Below are 17,801 nucleotides of genomic sequence, written 5' to 3'. Positions count from 1 at the left end.
AATAGACAAGAGTCCCTTCTGAAAAGTGTAAGCCCCCATTTTCCAGAATGTTTTTCATAACTCCTTAGGAAAATTTCTTAATCTTGTTGCTGCTCATAACAAATCCACATTATATGTTCCCTTAAATAGACACTTTTAGGAAATGCAGACTTTTCCAGGAATTTTTTTGTTAATATCTTGAACACTGACTTACTTTGTCTGAAAATACATTTGATATTTGGTTTATAGTGTTTATAAGAATTTTTTTTCAACTCATAATTCACTTTTGCATGTGTTTTGACTGTAACTGTTCCCCTGAGTAATTTAAACAAGCATTTTAAGACCTAAGGCTGGATGAGTTTTTAATTGAGTCAGGTCTAGCATAGTGTCCTGAAATCTTCAGGTCAGGGAGTTCCTATTTGTGAACCCAGGTGTATTTACCATACTGTAAACCAGGGATTCAAACCCAGTGTCATTAAATAATAAGCTTTGGATTGTACTTTGAGCGGCAGCAACCAAGCTCTTTTGCAGAGACTTGGGATGAAGTGGAAGTACTCTGGTGAAAATTATGTATTAAGACAAAAAAATGTATTTTAAAGGAACTAAAACATAAAAGCATAATTTTCACAGCAGAGAATGCTAAGCTTATATGTAGCAAAAGGAAAAGTTTGACATAAATGTCTTTATTGTGTGGAGACTCAAAGCTGCTTTCTTTTTACAGTAATGTATCCTTCCTATGCAAAGTGGGTGCAGTCACACAGGGATCTTCCTATCAAGCTTAATCAGTGGTGCAGTGTTGTGGTATGTGTGCACAATTCCTGAGTACCTTGTCTTATCTCAAGTGTATTGTAAGACAGTTGTTATTCTCTGTGGACTTGGCTTGATCATAATGATCACAGCACATATTTCAAAGGAAAATTATTACCATGGTTTATATATGATATGTTTTTCTCAGTGTTTCTAATAAAACATTATTTATCAATGTGTGTGGTTGATTGTATTAAGTAGAAATCTGACTAGCTGGCTTTTTTATCTTTATTGAGGATTTTCTAATACTTCCTTATAAACATTATTTGTAATAATGATTTGACACTTCATAGTGTTACATTTTTTTGCTTCTGTCCCTCCAGCGCTGGGAGTTCAAACATCCCCAGCCTTTCCTTCGCACTCGTGAGTTCCTTTGGCAGGAGGGTCACACAGCATTTGCAACATATGAAGAAGCAGCAGAGGAGGTAAAAACAAATGCACTGGTGCTTCTCCTTTCAGGAAGTTACCTTACTCCACAGCAGCACAAACAAATCTTTGTACTGAGACCTCAAGGAAATCTTTTTTTTGAGCACCCCTGTGAAAAATGAGCACCCCTGTGAAAAATGCCAAGTTTATTAGAACCCATTTTTTTTCTCAGATGTAACCCATTTCTGAGGCTTCATTCTCTACAAACAATATGGGGAGTTTGAAGAGTGTGATATATAGTGTGTGCTTCCCTTAAAATCATTTTTCTTAAAAATACTTAAAATCAATTTTCCTTAAAAATTTAAATAATGCATCCAAGTTTTACTGCTAGAAGTTTTAAAACTTTATTTGCCCAGTTTTAAAACTATTTTCTTGTTTTCTGTCATGACTTACATTTGTTGCTTTTTGATTCAGGGAAAATAACATCCAAAGTTTAAAGTAATTGAAGAAATCTTAGTTTCTAAACAAAGTCTCAAGAAAGTGTTAAATCTTAGAGACTTCAGACTCTGTCACTTAAAAATATTTCATGATGTAACAAATACAAAATACTGAGTAATTCTGAAGATAGTTTGTTTATCATAGGTGCTGCAGATACTTGATCTCTATGCTCGGGTGTATGAGGATCTCTTGGCAATACCTGTTGTGAAAGGAAGAAAAACAGAGAAGGAGAAGTTTGCTGGGGGAGATTATACAACCACTTTAGAGGCATTTATATCTGCCAGTGGAAGAGCTATCCAGGTATTTACCTATTAAAGTAATTCTTTTTTTCATTAAATATAGGAAGATGAAATATTTAAACTCATGCTTGATAGACTTAGCTTTCCATTGAATAGAATTTTCTGTGTACATCTATTTCAGGGAGCAACATCACATCATTTAGGGCAGAATTTCTCAAAGATGTTTGAAATTGTGTTTGAAGATCCCAAGAAGCCAGGAGAAAAACAGTTTGCTTATCAGAATTCCTGGGGCATTACAACTCGGACTATTGGCGTAATGACAATGATTCATGGAGATAACATGGGATTGGTACTCCCCCCTCGTGTAGCCTGTATTCAGGTGTGTAAAAATGCCTTAAACTGCTTTTGTTTCCTTTCTTGTTTTGGAATTCATAAGTATTTCATGTCAGGCGGCTGGAAGAGTTAATATAGGAAGGAGCTGTCTAGTTACAGAGTAGCTTTGTGATGTTAATACAAATCATTAGGATACTTGTGGTGGACCAGTCCCCTTTGATAGTTCTTCCATTTGAAGTAATGTTATCTGTGCCATTAGTATGAAAAGGGAAATGTGTCCTTCATTTCTGAGAGCATGAAGGAAATTACTGGAATATAGGGCCACAATATTGGTTTTTCTACTTTTTATATTTTAAAACTTTTTATAACTTTTTATAACTACGAGCTAATTTTTTTTGTAGCATAAAGTACAAGTCCTGTTCTATTGCAGGTTGTAATTATTCCCTGTGGTATCACAAACTCCCTTTCTGAAGAGGACAGAGAGGCTCTGCTGAAGAAATGTAATGAATATCGTAGCAGGCTACTTGCTGTCAACATCCGTGTCCGGGCTGATTTAAGAGACAACTACTCACCTGGCTGGAAGTTCAACCACTGGGAACTTAAGGTACTAGTCTGAAAAGCCACGGGGGCTGCTTCTAGCCGGATATCTGGATTCCTGCAGGGTCGATGTGCCCCGGGCGAGCAGGCAGGCTTGGGCCGGATAGCTCAACATTCCGGAGGCCGGGTGTCTGGAAACCCACGCTGCTTTCAGCTGTGGCCACCTTAGCAAGCTGAGTGATTACCAGCTCTTAGTGAGCTCAGCTCTTTTATAGTTTCAGCTCTTAGCTTGCTAAGGCGCTCTGGCTAGCAGTGGCTTCTTGGGTAGGCGTAGAGAGAGGGAGAAGGCAGCCTCGGTGGTTCCACGGGGATGGTTTATTGAGGGATCCGTGAAGGGTTCCAGTGACAGCTCTTCTCTAACCAGAATGGGCTAAAGTAGCTCCTTATATAGGGGTACAAGGGCTCAGGAACTGACCAATTGCAAGGGTTAGGGAAAGTGGCCTGTAGGGCCACTATCACAGAGAGATAAGCTAGCCTGGAGCACTGGAGAGAGGGCTTCTGCCTTAGTTACTATGACTTGGCATTTTGTCTCTAAGCCTTCGTCCTCCATGGAGCTCTAGCTAGCCCCATGTCTGCCACACTGTTCTTTCCATGAGGGGTTTTGAAGCCCAGGGGAGGGGAATGTATGAGGTGTACTATGTGTGCCCTCTGTTCCAAAGGCAAATGTGTTCTGTAAATTAAAATCTGCTGCCTGATAATCAGTGATGGCTTTAGTGAATAAATGAAGAAAAGATGTTTTCAAAGACTTACTCTGTTTGCTAGGATTTATATGTCATCAGAGATTTTTAAACCTCCAGGGCTCTACTTATATTCCTAGAAATATAAATTAGGAGCATAAGTTACTTGCATTTTTGAAATGTCTACTAATACTTCAGTGTGTCCTGACTCACAGCAGAGCCTTCTGTGTATACAGCAGAACAGAGAAGATAAACCTGCAGGGCCAGAAAAGAAAGGAGCAATTTTTTTGTTTCAGTATTGCCATGCTCCCCTCATATAGCATTTGAGAGGAACAGTTCTGCTTCCTCTAAGAGGCTTTTATAAAACAGAAATAGTGAGCAGAATAAAACAGTGGTAATAATGGTAATTAAAAATTGAATGACAAGTTGAGTGTTGTTATGGAATCATATTTTTATTCTGAATTTAAAATCAGTCTCAATATGTTCATCTTCAAAGTAACCTGATAGTAGGGACCCAAATTGTTCAAAATTCCCACTGTCCTAAAGTCCTCTTCCCTTTGTGTAACCTTTTTTTTTTGATGGAGCTCTAGTACTGTGAAGCCATGTTGGAAAACTTTCTAAATAAAATTAGGTTTTTCAAGTAGGCACACAGCACAGGATAAAGTTGATGTTTTTCACAAAATCTACTAATGTGTCCAGCATAATAGCTAAACTGCAACTTCAGGCTCATTGCAGGAACAATACACTACTTTTATTGAGTGAATAAGGAATTTTGTAGGGTAAAAAATACAAAGGTGCTGAAATAAGAAGTAAAATAATTAAATGGAAAATATTTTGCCTTATGCACTTGTCAGCTTAGCAGACTTGTGATGTTACTTCCTAAAAAAACCAAGTCAGTGGTACTTCTTTTGTATTGTCTGGTATTAGTTCCACTGCTTTCTTGGGAAATACTATTCTTTCACTTAGTAGTATTACAATTAGAAGTACTGGATACTCCCTTCCAAATTTTTATTATGGAAACAATGCTTTGTGAGCATAAACTAGAATGTTCAGTTTGAATTGCTTGTTAATAACAGTTTTGAGAAGATTTTTATGTAGCTTTGCAGCAGTAGTAGATAGTTCATTGATCAGATGAATTTTACTGTATTATTCACCTTTTTAGCATAATTAATGTGGGGGCAGAGGCAGTATAGGGAATCACTTGGAAGCTGGGAACCTGGGGAGATTCCAGGATACACAATGCATAGAAAGCTTGGGACAGGTTTTGATTCTCTTGAGCACTGTGGAATGGTTTTAGCTTATAAACCTACTGATTAAATTTCTTTGGGGGAGAGGGGGGGAACAATCCTCCAAAATGTATTTTTATTCACTCTTTTCATTTCCTGTGAAAGAATGTGTACACTCTGGGATACATGTTAGGATGTAGAGAAATTAAGTTACAGGTTAGACTCTTAACTGAATCTTCTCAGTAACATGGAAAATCTTTTTGTCTGATGGTGTATGTGGGATGAGAAATTACATCTTACCACCAAAGTTTATAAACTTGGTTATGATAAACTTTGAAAAACTCTGAATTACTTGAAATTACTTGCTTTGCTAAAACAATTAGCTGTTTGTAGTCAAATATTCAATGCAATTAATGTTGGTATTATGGATGTATTTAACAAAATTCCTGCTGTTTGGCGTTAAAACAATACCTGTTGAATGCTATTGACAGCATTTTTTGAAAACATAATTAAATGTATTATTGCATGAACTAGAACATTATAATTGTGGTAAAAGTCTTAATTGTTCAGACTTAAAAAATCTGATTTGCAGTATGTGGGATAACTTAGTGCAGTTTCAGCAGTGCTTCAGTATTGCTTGCATGCTGGCACTGATGCAGTCTCGAAGCTAGTGAAGCAAGGTAGAATGCACAAGTGAAGAGAATGTGGATGGGAAAGACAGAAATGCATTAAAGCTTTGGAATATATTGTGATTTTTTTTTTTCCAAAGAACTTAAATGTATTGAGTGAGTCTGTATTAAGACTGGACTTTAAAACAAACAAAAAGCCACAGAGAGAGAGAGAGAAAATAAATTATTGTGAGAATTACTTCTTCATCCTAACGTCTAATTTTTTTTTTCCGTGAAGGGTGTACCAGTTAGAGTTGAAGTGGGACCACGAGACATGAAGAGCCAACAGTTTGTAGCTGTTAGAAGAGACACAGGGCAGAAGCTGACATTGTCTGAACATGAAGCAGAAGAGAAACTTAAGCAGATCTTGGAGGAGATCCATGCAAACCTTTACAGCAGGTAAACTAAGAGTTGCCCTAAATAGCTCTGCTAATCACAGATGCCTTTCATTTGTCAGAAGAACTCATATTAATAGTTTATCAGTAGAGAAGGATAGGTTAGGCCCATCTTCCTGTTTGTGTCATGTAATTTTCTGCCTCTTTAACTCCTTCAGATTCAGCAATAGGAGCTGCTTCTTGTTATTATGAAATAGAAGGTAAAAGGTTGTGAACTTACTTTAAAAAATATATCTGTGAGTTCATATGTGTAATTAATAAATAGATACACCATGAACACACCTTAAATAGGTGTGACCCATTGGTCATTTTGTGACCAGTGACCATAACACTGCCCAAGGAAGGACAGCAGAGCTGGTGAAGGGCGTAGAGCACAAATCCTGTGAGCAGTGGCTGAGGGAGTGGAGGGGTGTTTCTTCTGGAGAAAAGGAAGCTCGGGGGCACCTTATCACTCTCTACAACTGCCTGGAAGGAGGGTGTAGTCAGGTGAGAGTTGGTCTCTTCTTCCAGGTAACATGTGACAGAATAAAAGGAAATGATCTCAGGTTGGCCAGGGGAGGTTTAGATTGGGCATTGGAAAATTATTCACTGCAACTGTAGTCAAGCATTGAAACAGGCTGCCCAGCGCAGTCATGGAACACTCATCCATGGAAGTGTTCAGAAAACATATAAATGTGCTTATGGACATGGTTTAGTGGTGGGCCTGGCAGTGTTGGCTTAGTGGATGGACTCAGTTGTCTTAGAGGTCTTTTCCAGCCTAAATAATTCCACAATCCTATGTACAGGACTCATTTGTGAAAGATGCTTTTGGTACAGAATTTTGAAAGACCATAAATAGGTGCGACCCATTGGTCATTTTGTGACCAGTGACCTTAACACTGCCCAAGGAAGGACAGCAGAGCTGGTGAAGGGTGTAGAGCACAAATCCTGTGAGCAGTGGCTGAGGGAGTGGAGGGGTGTTTCTTCTGGAGAAAAGGAAGTTCAGGAGGCTACTTATCACTCTCTACAACTGCCTGGAAGGAGGGTGTAGTCAGGTGAGAGTTGGTCTCTTCTTCCAGGTAACATGTGACAGAATAAAAGGAAATGATCTCAGGTTGGCTGGGGGGGGTTAGATTGGGCATTGGAAAAAATTTATTCACTGCAACTGTAGTCAAGCATTGAAACAGGCTGCCCAGCGCAGTCATGGAAGTGTTCAGAAAACATATAAATGTGCTTATGGACATGGTTTAGTGGTGGGCCTGGCAGTGTTGGCTTAGTGGATGGACTCAATGATCTTGGAGGTCTTTTCCAGCCTAAATAATTCCTTATCCTATGTACAGGACTCATTTGTGAAAGATGTTTTTGGTGCAGAATTTTGAAAGAGACAAAGCTGTACAAGTAACTTCAGTAGCTGAAGTTCTCTGTCCAGAAGTATATTTTAAGACCCTATTGACCTTCACAGGATTGCTTCTTGTAAGCAGTCAAATGCTTTTGAAACTGTTTTTTGCCTTATTGCAAATGCCAGTTGTTAAATTGCAATTGCAATTTTTGCTTGTATGTTGACTGAGAAGAACAGGGTGTTGACACGGCACTGTGGCAGATGACCTTTTCTATTTCCTTCTCTGGTGATCAAAATTGTTTGCAGGCAGAATATTTTTACCTAATTCAAAAGCATCTTGTGATTTAGATTTAGAAGATAATTTAAAAAGCAAAATATACATCTGTAGTATTTATTTCTTTCTGCTTCAGGTCAGCGTTAACTGATGGGCACAACAGTGTGAATGTACACAGTGAAATGTGCAGCAACCCATCAGCAATTAATCAAAATTTTACCTCCTTGAGGATCAGTAGTAGAAAGACATAACCTGATTAGGAAGATTCTAATGAATATCTAGCTCTTTTTGTAACCTTTTGTTTTTACTGGCTCTGAAAACTCAGCTCATTGAGCCAGTGAGTTTATGTGAATATATCCGCCCTGACTGAATTTTTTTCCTTTTCTTAGAGCATCCGAGGACCTAAACAGTCATATGGTGGTGGCCAGTAATATGGAGGACTTTCAAAAAGAGCTTGATTCAGGAAAGGTAAGGGGATTTTCCACTTCTGTTCTTATGCTTCACACCCTTTTTATCCATTACAAATAATTGCTTTATCAGAGTATGCTCTTAGGAGAGAGTAATGTAAACATTTGATTCAGGTTACAGAAACCTCACTGTCATTATTCTAATGCAGTGACAAAACACTTACTAAGTCTTGGATAAGGGTCCAGGTAAGAGTTTAAAGTACAAGCTATTTACATCAAGGAAGTTTTACCTTTATGACCTGAGTAGAAGCCATTGAGTTCATTAAGAATTACTGCAAGTCAGTAACCTCCTTAGATTTATAGTAAAAATAACTCATCGTGTGGATGAGTGAGCTCTACTGATCTAAACATCTTGAAAAGATATTGAAGTTTACATGAGAGATTAAGTCACGTGGATGAGTGAGCTCTACTGATCTAAACATCTGTGAAAAGGTATTGAAGTTTAGATGAGAGATTAAGTCTTCAACACAGAAATGAGCTGCTGTTTCTTTTACAAAGAACTGCTGACAGAATTTTTTAGCCCTGAAATTCTGTCACAGATCAGTTTGGGAAATTGTTTATGTGTTTGGATTAGTGTGTTCAAGAGGTAGGATCCTCAACATTAGTTAGTAAGGTTGTGTATTTTATAGAGAGAGATCAGGGGGTTGTGTACCAATTAGATCCACTCTGAAAATGTCAAAATTCCTGATGAAAAATGTACAAGTGCCAAGAATCTATAAATACTCTGTTAAACTTCAAAAATAATTTTAAGTTATTCCTGGTTAGGCTTGACCTTCCATTATACTATTTTCTTGTATTTCTATTGCACTTAAATTCAATTTAGAACAAAATTTAAAGGAATAACGATGAACTTCAGAGGAGGGACTGATTTAGCAATGTCCAGCACTCACTGTTGTGTGCAGCTAGATTCTAGATATGACAAAGAGAATTAAGCTGTTTTTATAATGCTTAGAATTCTAATGTAATCTAAATGTAGTTAAGCTTGGAAATGTGAACAAACAATTTTACATCCCATGTTGGACACTTCCACTGTTTTGGTACTTAGGTTATATGAATTTATTATGAGCTGCCTATCTGAATAAAAAAAAATTGAAAAAATATGCCATTTGGTGTTTGTTTCACTCTCTACCTATTTTTATTGTATTAACATAATTTTATAGCATATGTATTCTGAATTACTTGAAATTGCACTCTGTTAGCACTGACTACTGTTAGGAGGAAAATTTTTTAGATGAAATAAGTGCTCCTGTTTAATTCCTGCTGCTGTTTTTTTTCTTAATGGAATTGCAGACTCTTAGTGCTTTAAAAATGTGGACTGGTTTTCATTTTAGTAACAAAAAATTAATGCAAGAACAGTGTAGTAGAGTGGTTCCTTTTTTCAGTTGCAAGAAAGTGAAGCTAGAAAGTGAAGTCTACTAAAGGTGTGTTCCAGTTAATGGCAAATGGAGAATTTTGCAGTAAGAATGTAAATTAGGTAAAAGAAAGATGCACTGAGTAAACCTTATTCACAGTTTGGATAGAATTAAAATGAATGAAGTCTGAATTTAGTAGCTGAGGTTCCCCTCAGCTATCAGCATTTCATGAGTGTTCAAATGTTTGTAGGGGGTGTTTTTAACAGTGATACTACCTCTTGGTAGCAAACTGAATTTTCTCTGTGGAAGTCCATTAAAAATAAAATTTAAAAAAAAAGGCAGTAAAGTTGAATATAAAACTAGGGGCAAGAGATCTGCTCCAATAGCTAAAAGAGTAGTACAGAGAGGAGTGTGTGACATTATCATTTCAGCCGTACTCTCTCAATTTTCTTCAGTTAAGCTAAGTGAAAGAAAGAGCAGGAAGCTGCACACCCACCCCCACGCCCCCCCAGAGAAATGTGCTGTTGGCAGTTCTGTTTTCTTAAAATAATGTATGCTCAGAAAAATGAAAATTCATAGTAATGGAATTAAAAAGGGAACTTTGTTTGGGCACTGTCTTAAAGTGTATAAGGTGAGCATTTGCTCAGTAGTTTGAAAATTTTAAACTTTTCCTGAAAAACAGAACATTTGTTAAAAAAAGAGTGTTTATACTTTTCACAGAAGAAAGATGTATTTGGTTAAAAAAAAAAAAAAAAGATTGAAATTTAAATGGTGCTTTGGATTTGTGTAGGATTTTCCGTACTGCACTGTGGAGGGATGACTGTGCTTATCTATTGCTCTGTTGAAGAAGAGCTATTAAAATTCAGTTGTAACAATTCGAACTTTTCCCAGTTTGAGATCTGTATATGAGATCTGAAGGTTTAGGAATCTTCCAATGACAAAGATGATTTTTTTTACATGTATAACTGTTGGGTTTTTCTCTCTCCCCTCCTCTCTTCCCTTCAGATTGTACAAATCCCTTTCTGTGGGGAAATTGAATGCGAGGATTGGATCAAGAAGACCACTGCCAGGTAAAATATAACTGAGCTGGAGAGTATATATCAAGATCAAAATCAAAATGGTTTGAATACAAAACAGGAATGCAAGATGCCTTCGGTATAACACTTACGTACAGACTCCTGCTGTCCTACATAATTCAATATATTTACTTCCTTAGCTCTGCAACTTTGACAATAATTAATGTGCTTTTAAGATTTATGTATAATACACTTTATTGCACTTTTATTTTTTAATAGAAATACTTATTTATGAATATATTTATTTATTAATATCCTTTTATTTCAGGGATCAAGATCTTGAACCTGGTGCTCCATCCATGGGAGCAAAAAGCCTCTGCATACCTTTCCAGCCACTCCGTGAACTCCAGCCTGGAGCAAGATGTGTGTGCGGCAAAAACCCTGCCAAGTTCTACACCCTCTTTGGTCGTAGTTACTAAATCACTAGTGAAAGAACCTTCTCCTTTATCTGTGAATTGAACTTTTTTTAATAAGACTGAGATAGCCCCTTAAACTTCAATCAGTTTTGTGACCTTTTTAAATAATTCAAAGACAAAGCCATAAACCATAACCCGGCTCCCCAATGGTCAGTCTTAGGCTAGCAGTAATTCACAGACTTTTCTGTAAACATCTCCAGTAAAATAAAGATGTATTGTGAGCTGTAACATGCTGTGGTGGGTTTTTTCTGTGTTGCTCAGTAGGGAGGAATAGGTATCCTTTGCTCATGTTTTTTTTTTCTGGTTTGGTGCATGTATTATTTTCTTATTTTCTGGTTTGGTACATTGGGAACATGCTTGAAAGGTTGGAGACAATGTCATAAAAACTACAGTACACTTCAGTGTGCTGACATCTACTTTCTAGATAAAACATCTACTTTTAATTTTGCCTTCAAATTTTTCAGTAGAGACTTGCTGCTAACCTGTAGGCATAGTAATTACTACCTTTAGAAAACCCGCCTCTGAAGCCAGGTCTTTCAAGGAATATTTTCACAAAAACATAAATTCATAAATGGCTTGGAAGGGGCCTTAAAGATCATCTTGCTCCAACTCCCCTGCTGTGACAGGGACACCTTCTACTAGAGCAGGTTGCTCAGAGCCCCATCCAGCCTGGCCTTGAACACTTCCAGGCATGGAGCATCCACAACTTCCCTGGACAACCTGTTCCAGTGCCTCACCACGCTCGCAGTCAAGAATTTCCGCCTAGTATCTCACCTGAACCTGCCCTCTTTCAATTTAAAGCCATCCCCCCTTATCCTATTGCTATCTGCCCTTATGAGTCCCCCTACAGGTTTCTTGTAGGCTCCTTCAGGTACTGGGAGGTGCTCTAAGGTCTCCCTGAAGCCTTCTCTGCTCCAGGCTGAGCAACCCCAACCCTCAGCCTGTCTGCCCAGGAGAGGTGCTCCATACCTCTGTGTCTCTATCACCCTGACCTGGACTCATTCCAAGAGCTCTACATTGTTCTTATGTTGGTGGCCCCAGAGCAGGACACAGCACTCCGGGTGGGGTCTCACAAGGGCAGAAGTAGATGGAAAGAATCACCTCCCAGATTTTCACCCTCTTGTAAAGCAAGTTTGAAAGATTAAATGACACCTTGTAGCAAGGTGCAGGTGGTGGCCATTTCTTGTAGATATTTTGCCAAACTCTTTTTCCTATATTAGGCAAACTGGCCTTAATGCTGGCCGACAGTGATACTGCAATGAGTAATGCAAAGGCAGTCTGAAGAGAGTTGAGTGCTAGAGATTTTAGTTTGTGGTTATATCTACATGTTTCATAAAACCTTTTTTGCTTTTCCTGCACTTACCAAGTGTTGCTCTAGCAGAGGAGGCTGGATGTTACAGAGTTGCAAAATCATTTTAAAGATAGCATCGCTTCCACTCTGAGCACAAGATTGGCTTTAAAAAATAAAGAGGTGGCCCTGGCACAAAACAGTGGTTAGATGACATGCACTTGATTTACTTTTTTTACTCCTGTATGTTTGAAAGCTGTCTACATGAACACCTTCCCCTGAAAACAGTATAGTGAAAACTTGGTCATTAGAAAGTTGGACCAGTAAGATCCTCCCCAGACTCTTCCTGGCCCAACACTACGTGGTTGCCTGTTTCCAAAAACCTGGTTTTATGAAGCAGCCATGGTCTAAAGCATGCAGGAGACTTAGAGTGCTATTGTCAAATCTCTGTTTTTCAAAGACATGCAGAATATTTGCTTTTCCCCAGATTCCTGTGGTCAGCCTTTCTAGTCAAAATTTTGAATGTTAAAATTTGAACCTGGCCTGTCCAATTTAAGATCATGTGCCTTGTGCTCCAGTTTTTCCACAGAAAAGTGCAAAAATTTTTAAATATTTCATATCAGCTTTCTCAGAGTGCTTGAAACTTGGAATTTCTCTGTAATATTCTTTGGATTATGGTTAGTCCTGAAGGGTTTGCTTCATTTGCATCTTAAAATCATCTATCTTGCATTTGTGTAGATAATTTCTCAGGTGTAGTAATGGACAAAGGATTTAGGGAAGGATTTGTCTGTGCCTGCATTTATCTTTGGACACAGTTGACAAAGCAGATGAGTGGCTCGAAGGTCTGTATCCTGGTGTGCTGCCTGTAATGCTGGCTGGGATTGTACTTTGAGAAAGAGTGAGCAATAATGCCAGAGTGATGTTTTCACAGCCTGAAATGGTGTGTGACTAAGAGTAGCCTGGAGAGGGATATCTTAGGGTATAAGAGGCAGGAATGTGCCCAGATTTTTTGGCAGAGCAAACCAGATTTTTAAGAATAGATGAGCACTTACAGCTCCCACTGAAATGCTCTACAACACCCATATTTTAAAAATCAAATGTGGAAGCTCTTAGTAACTCAGTACAAAGGAAAGGCAAAACTAAATGCATCCTCTGACCTTATCAGTTTGAACAAACAGCCAACCTTCAACCAGTTGACTGGATCAAATCTTCAAGTAAACATGTTGACACACTATTCTTAGAAATGAGTTGCTCTGAGCCAACAAATGGGTTTGTTTGAAGACAGATTTCACAGAAACCCAGCTTTTTTTCTTTTTTTTTCTTTTTTTTGATCCTTCCCCCCTTACTTTTCCTGAATATATTTCTTCCTGGTCATAATAAGGCTTGAAGGGTCTGAAATGTTCATACCTCACATGCAGATGTCCCTGTGATGATCTTCCACAAGGAGGCTAATATTTGCCTAGGAGAGATAACATCCACGTCAACTATCCTTTTGCCAAAAGCACAATCTGAGCTATCTCTGAAGCATTATAGAAAAAAACTTTCAGACCCTGAGTAGATTCTGTCTGTAAGAAAAATAGATATCTGAATTGGAATAATACACTGCTGTTGATTTAATGACACTGCTTTGTGTTTATAATAGCATTGCAAAATTCTTGGTGTTCTTCAGTTCTTATTGACTGATAAATTTGAGTTACATTGTAAAGGGGGCATAAGGGAAATGACTTAACATAGTGGTAGCAGCTCCTTACTGGAAACAGAGCACAGGTGAACATTTTAGCTCTGCTGCAGAGGGAGTGCTTCATTTATCTCGTTTTGGTAACCACAACCTTGTGTAAGGCAGGGCTTTTGAGACCGCTGAAGCTTGACCTCCGTCTGTACCCACTGAAAGGAGAATAACTTGAAAAAAAATTCTCACCTTTCATGCTCTGTAGTTCAGGTAATAAAATAAGTAGTCAAACATCACTTTAAGACAAGAAGGAGAAAAAAAATGCCATGGAAATAGCTGGGGTGGAAGTGGTGACACAGTTGTGAGAAGATGAAAAGGAAGATAAGTAAGTGCCAGTTTTCAATGTCGTAATTAGTTCTAGTAATCCACTCTTCCAGGCTTAATGGTGTTCCTGAAATGGCAGGAGGAGGGGAAACCCTTGAGTTGCAGCTGCAGTGTGTAGGTAGGCAAATGACCAAACGTTAAAAATTACGTATGTTGGCAGGAAAGGCTTCTAACAAACTGGACTTTGAACATAAATATTTTGATTGTTGAAACCCTGTGAGCAAAAATCCAGATGAAATGTGGGGATGGGTGTTTGTTTTTAACTTAAAGTTAATTCACCTTGGGAATCCTAAGGCCAGCAGGGACAATTGGTCAGCTCAGGTTATCAATATTATCTTATCTCTTCATGGCTGTAATTCATGTAATTTCCTTCTGTCCTATCTCATAGCTAACTGTGTGCATATATGTACACAAATAAGCATTTTATATAAAAAGCTGGATCATAAATTTTTCAAGGAAAACACCTGGTCTTATGGCCCATACTGCCTGGTATGCCATTAGTGGTAGTTTGTGAGTTTGTGTTTTTATGGGGACACTCAGAGCTCAACAGGTACTGCAATGAGTACAGAAAACTGCTTCAGGATCTATTTTCTGAAAATGGCACAAAGTACAAGCTTGAACTTCTGGTTGTGCTTTCCCCAACTCTGACTTTTATGTGCAAGCATATAAGAATCACTTTGAGATTTTGAGACAGGTTTTCAAAGTGGGAAAAAACCAATATGCTTTGGGTTTGTTGTTGAGCCTCAGCTTCCATGTCTACTGGCAGTTTGTTTAGAAAATGGCCTCCAAAATTTCTCCATATACATGAGCAATGTTAAAATGTGCTAAAAGTACAAGAAATTGATGTATAGTTGTTATATTAGGTTGCTAAAATGGAAGGTCAGTGCAGTTGTCTTCGAAGACAACGTTTTCAGTGAGTCTCACAAGCAGTTCATGTTCATTATGCTCTTAAAAATCATGTCCTCCCAACATGGATTTCAAATGTCCTTTTGTGCAGGTGTATAGTAAGACTTTTTCAGTACTAAAATTACTGGCAACAGACATGGCAGGAACAGACATGAGAGGAGAGTTTCATGCAAAAGAGAGGTCTTTTCTAACCACTTAAAATTCTGAGCCGCCTTCTTATGCTCTCCTGCCTGGGCCTTACTCAGTTTTTCAGGACGCTGACACTGAGTGGAGTAGCAAGTGCCGGTGCTCCCGGTAGTCTTCCTAGGTTTATTTTTGGTTTTGTAGGAAAAAATGCCTCCTGAGGGTGGGACTCTTGCAGGACTGGAGCTCTCATGGTGTCTTCACATGACAAATCTCACCGAACTGCCCTTTAAACTGATTTATTGTTTTACTGCTTCCTATAAAAGTGGCTCCCAGGTGTGAGCAGCGCTGACAGCTGAAGGGCAGGATCGCGGGCAGGGAGCTGCTCCCCGCTCAGCGCCGTCCCCGCAGATCCCGGCAGCCAGGGGCAGGGAGCCGCAGGAATGGGCCGCTACTCGGGCCGCAGCAGCCGCCTCATCCTCATGTGCGTGGTGAGCCTCGTCATTTTTGCCGTGGAAATCTCGGTCGCCTACGTGGGCAACTCTCTCTCCTTGGCCTCGGATGCCTTTGCTGTTCTCTCCCACTTGATCTCCATGATCATCGGGCTGGTCGGCGTCCGCTTCAGCCGCATCAAGTGGCACAAGGCCAGCACGTTCGGCTTCAGCCGCGCAGACGTGCTGGGGGCTTTCGGCAACTCCGTCTTCGCCACTGCGCTCATGTTCAGCATCTTCGTGGAGTCTGTCAAGAGGTTTATCAACCCTGAGAAGACGGAGAAGGCGCTGCTCGTTCTCATTATTGGGGTTACAGGTCTGTTCTTCAACCTGTTGAACTACGTTATCTTCATGGAGTGCTGCTACTGTCATGCAGTCTCCGGCGACACCGAAACAGGTAAATAACCTCAGGTGGCTGCTCTGCCCCTGGCGCTTCTGCTTGGTTATAGGGACTAATTACTGCTTCTCTGGGATGGGCAATGCAATGTCGTTTTCTTCACTCTTGTTAGCAAGGGTGATGGATTTTACACCTGAACCTGTGCGTGTTTCCAGCTGTTGCCGCAGGTGTTTATCAGTAAGTAACAGGCAAGCAGTTCAAGTGTTGTCTTTCCAAAGCATACAGTGATCTGCAAGGGAAATTTCCTCCCTAATCCACTGGCTGGCCAAAGAGAGGACAAAGCGTGCTACCACCCTAAGGAGATACTTGTTATAAAATACCTAATCCTGAAATACCAGTCATCCCCAATCTCCACCTCTCAATATTCTGGTAGCTCTTCGGTAACTTGTTATCAGAGACGTGGTTATCTTTGGAGCAGTGTTCACTGTTTGCAGGAGACAAAAGAATAGTAAGTGCAAAAGGAGAGTCTCACCCTTTCTTGTTTAGGGAATATGCTGTGAAAATATTTGGATGCTGACTGAAAAGTCCTGTGACTACAGTGCAGAGGATTCTTTACTGATATTTGTTAACCCCTGCTTGGGAGAGCATGCAGAGGAGAAAGAGGCATGCTTGGCCACAGAAGTATTTTGCAGGACTTTCTCTTCAGTGCATAGAGTTGTTGCCTTTCAGTTTATTTTTCTCAGCGTAGGATTTTAAAATTTCTACATTTGGGAGGAGAGATGGGGGCTGATATTTTTATTCCTAGAGAAACTCTCACTTCATTTGATGTAAGACACATGTGAACTCTTTTTCTCTCTTGGAATGTTTTTATATACACCTGCAAATGTATTTCTTAAAACTAGAAATATTTTGGTTGAGATAGGAGCCAAATATTTGCAAAGTGCTAACTGGATGGGCTGGGGAGCAAGCTGAGGGCCTGGCTGAAAAAGCAGCTGCTCTTATGTACTGCTCTAGGTGAGGTAAGTTCTGTGTTTGATTTTCAGGCCAGACAGGGCTCTGGAACTAGAAATTAAAAATTTGTTAGCTTGTGTTATAGTGCTTAATGTGTTTTCTGATGGGCTTTTAAATTGGGAAATATTTCTGTTTGTTATTAAAGGAATCTCCAGATAATATTAAAGCTTTAACTTCGTTGCAGCTTTAAATTAAAGCCAGATGCGTAACTGATTTTGGTGCCTGCTTGTTTATATGCCCACCTGTTTAAAATTGAAGCTCTCTTACTCTAAATTTCTGGTGATATGTAATTTTCTGGGGGATTTTATTGGCTTTTGTGCTGGTAACTCTCAGCAATTTGTGACAAAGTCTGTATTTATGATGACTTATTTGAAGGCATCTTCTGAAATTGTGCTTCTGAGTGAAGTCAGGGAGGAGAAACACATCAGCACTTACAAAGGAATTAACTGAAATTAATGGCAATTGTGTAGCTAATGATGATCTCACTGAATTTCCAGGATCCTGCTCCTAATAACTTTCTGGGACAACACATCCATCCCTCTTCCTCCAATAGACTCATGTCCAAAGACCTGGCAACTTGACTTTATTTTTGACTGAATTTAAGTTGCGTGAGCCAGAGATGAATTTTGTACTTTCCCATAAATATAGAGTGTAGATCTGCTGGTGGTTTTGCCTCTCTGTTTCTGGTACGGTGAAACTTCTCTGCTTCCAGTAGTGCCTACAGGCAAGACAATGCTGTTTTATACAATGGAGGAAACGCTCTTTTCTTCTGGACTTAACTTTGCAATTCCCAGTTAGGTAAAATTCCACATTTATTTCCTCTAATCCTCTTTACATTCAACCTGAGTGGGATTTTATTACATTTCTTTCAAAAGAAAGAACAGATAGCTGGAGTCTGAAAAGT

The 17,801-nt window shown here is 39.1% G+C and overlaps 1 protein-coding gene across 2 annotated transcripts in view; it reads left to right on the top strand.

Moving 5' to 3' along the window:
- EPRS1 (glutamyl-prolyl-tRNA synthetase 1) overlaps positions 1-10,910 on the top strand; it is a 38,783-nt gene extending 27,873 nt beyond the window's left edge. For both annotated transcript variants that reach the window (XM_084202998.1, XM_084202997.1), the window contains 9 exons: positions 701-780; positions 1,110-1,211; positions 1,795-1,950; positions 2,071-2,268; positions 2,653-2,826; positions 5,629-5,789; positions 7,767-7,845; positions 10,202-10,266; positions 10,541-10,910. In XM_084202998.1, coding sequence (XP_084059124.1) covers positions 701-780; positions 1,110-1,211; positions 1,795-1,950; positions 2,071-2,268; positions 2,653-2,826; positions 5,629-5,789; positions 7,767-7,845; positions 10,202-10,266; positions 10,541-10,691 — 1,166 coding nt within the window. In that variant the 3' untranslated portion in view covers positions 10,692-10,910. The remainder of the gene's footprint in view (positions 1-700; positions 781-1,109; positions 1,212-1,794; positions 1,951-2,070; positions 2,269-2,652; positions 2,827-5,628; positions 5,790-7,766; positions 7,846-10,201; positions 10,267-10,540) is intronic.
- The last annotated feature ends 6,891 nt before the right edge of the window (positions 10,911-17,801 follow it).

The sequence above is a fragment of the Fringilla coelebs genome, assembly GCF_963513975.1.
Source record: "Fringilla coelebs genome assembly, chromosome: 3".
Lineage (NCBI taxonomy): Eukaryota > Metazoa > Chordata > Aves > Passeriformes > Fringillidae > Fringilla > Fringilla coelebs.
This window is presented reverse-complemented; position numbering and strand designations above follow the sequence as displayed.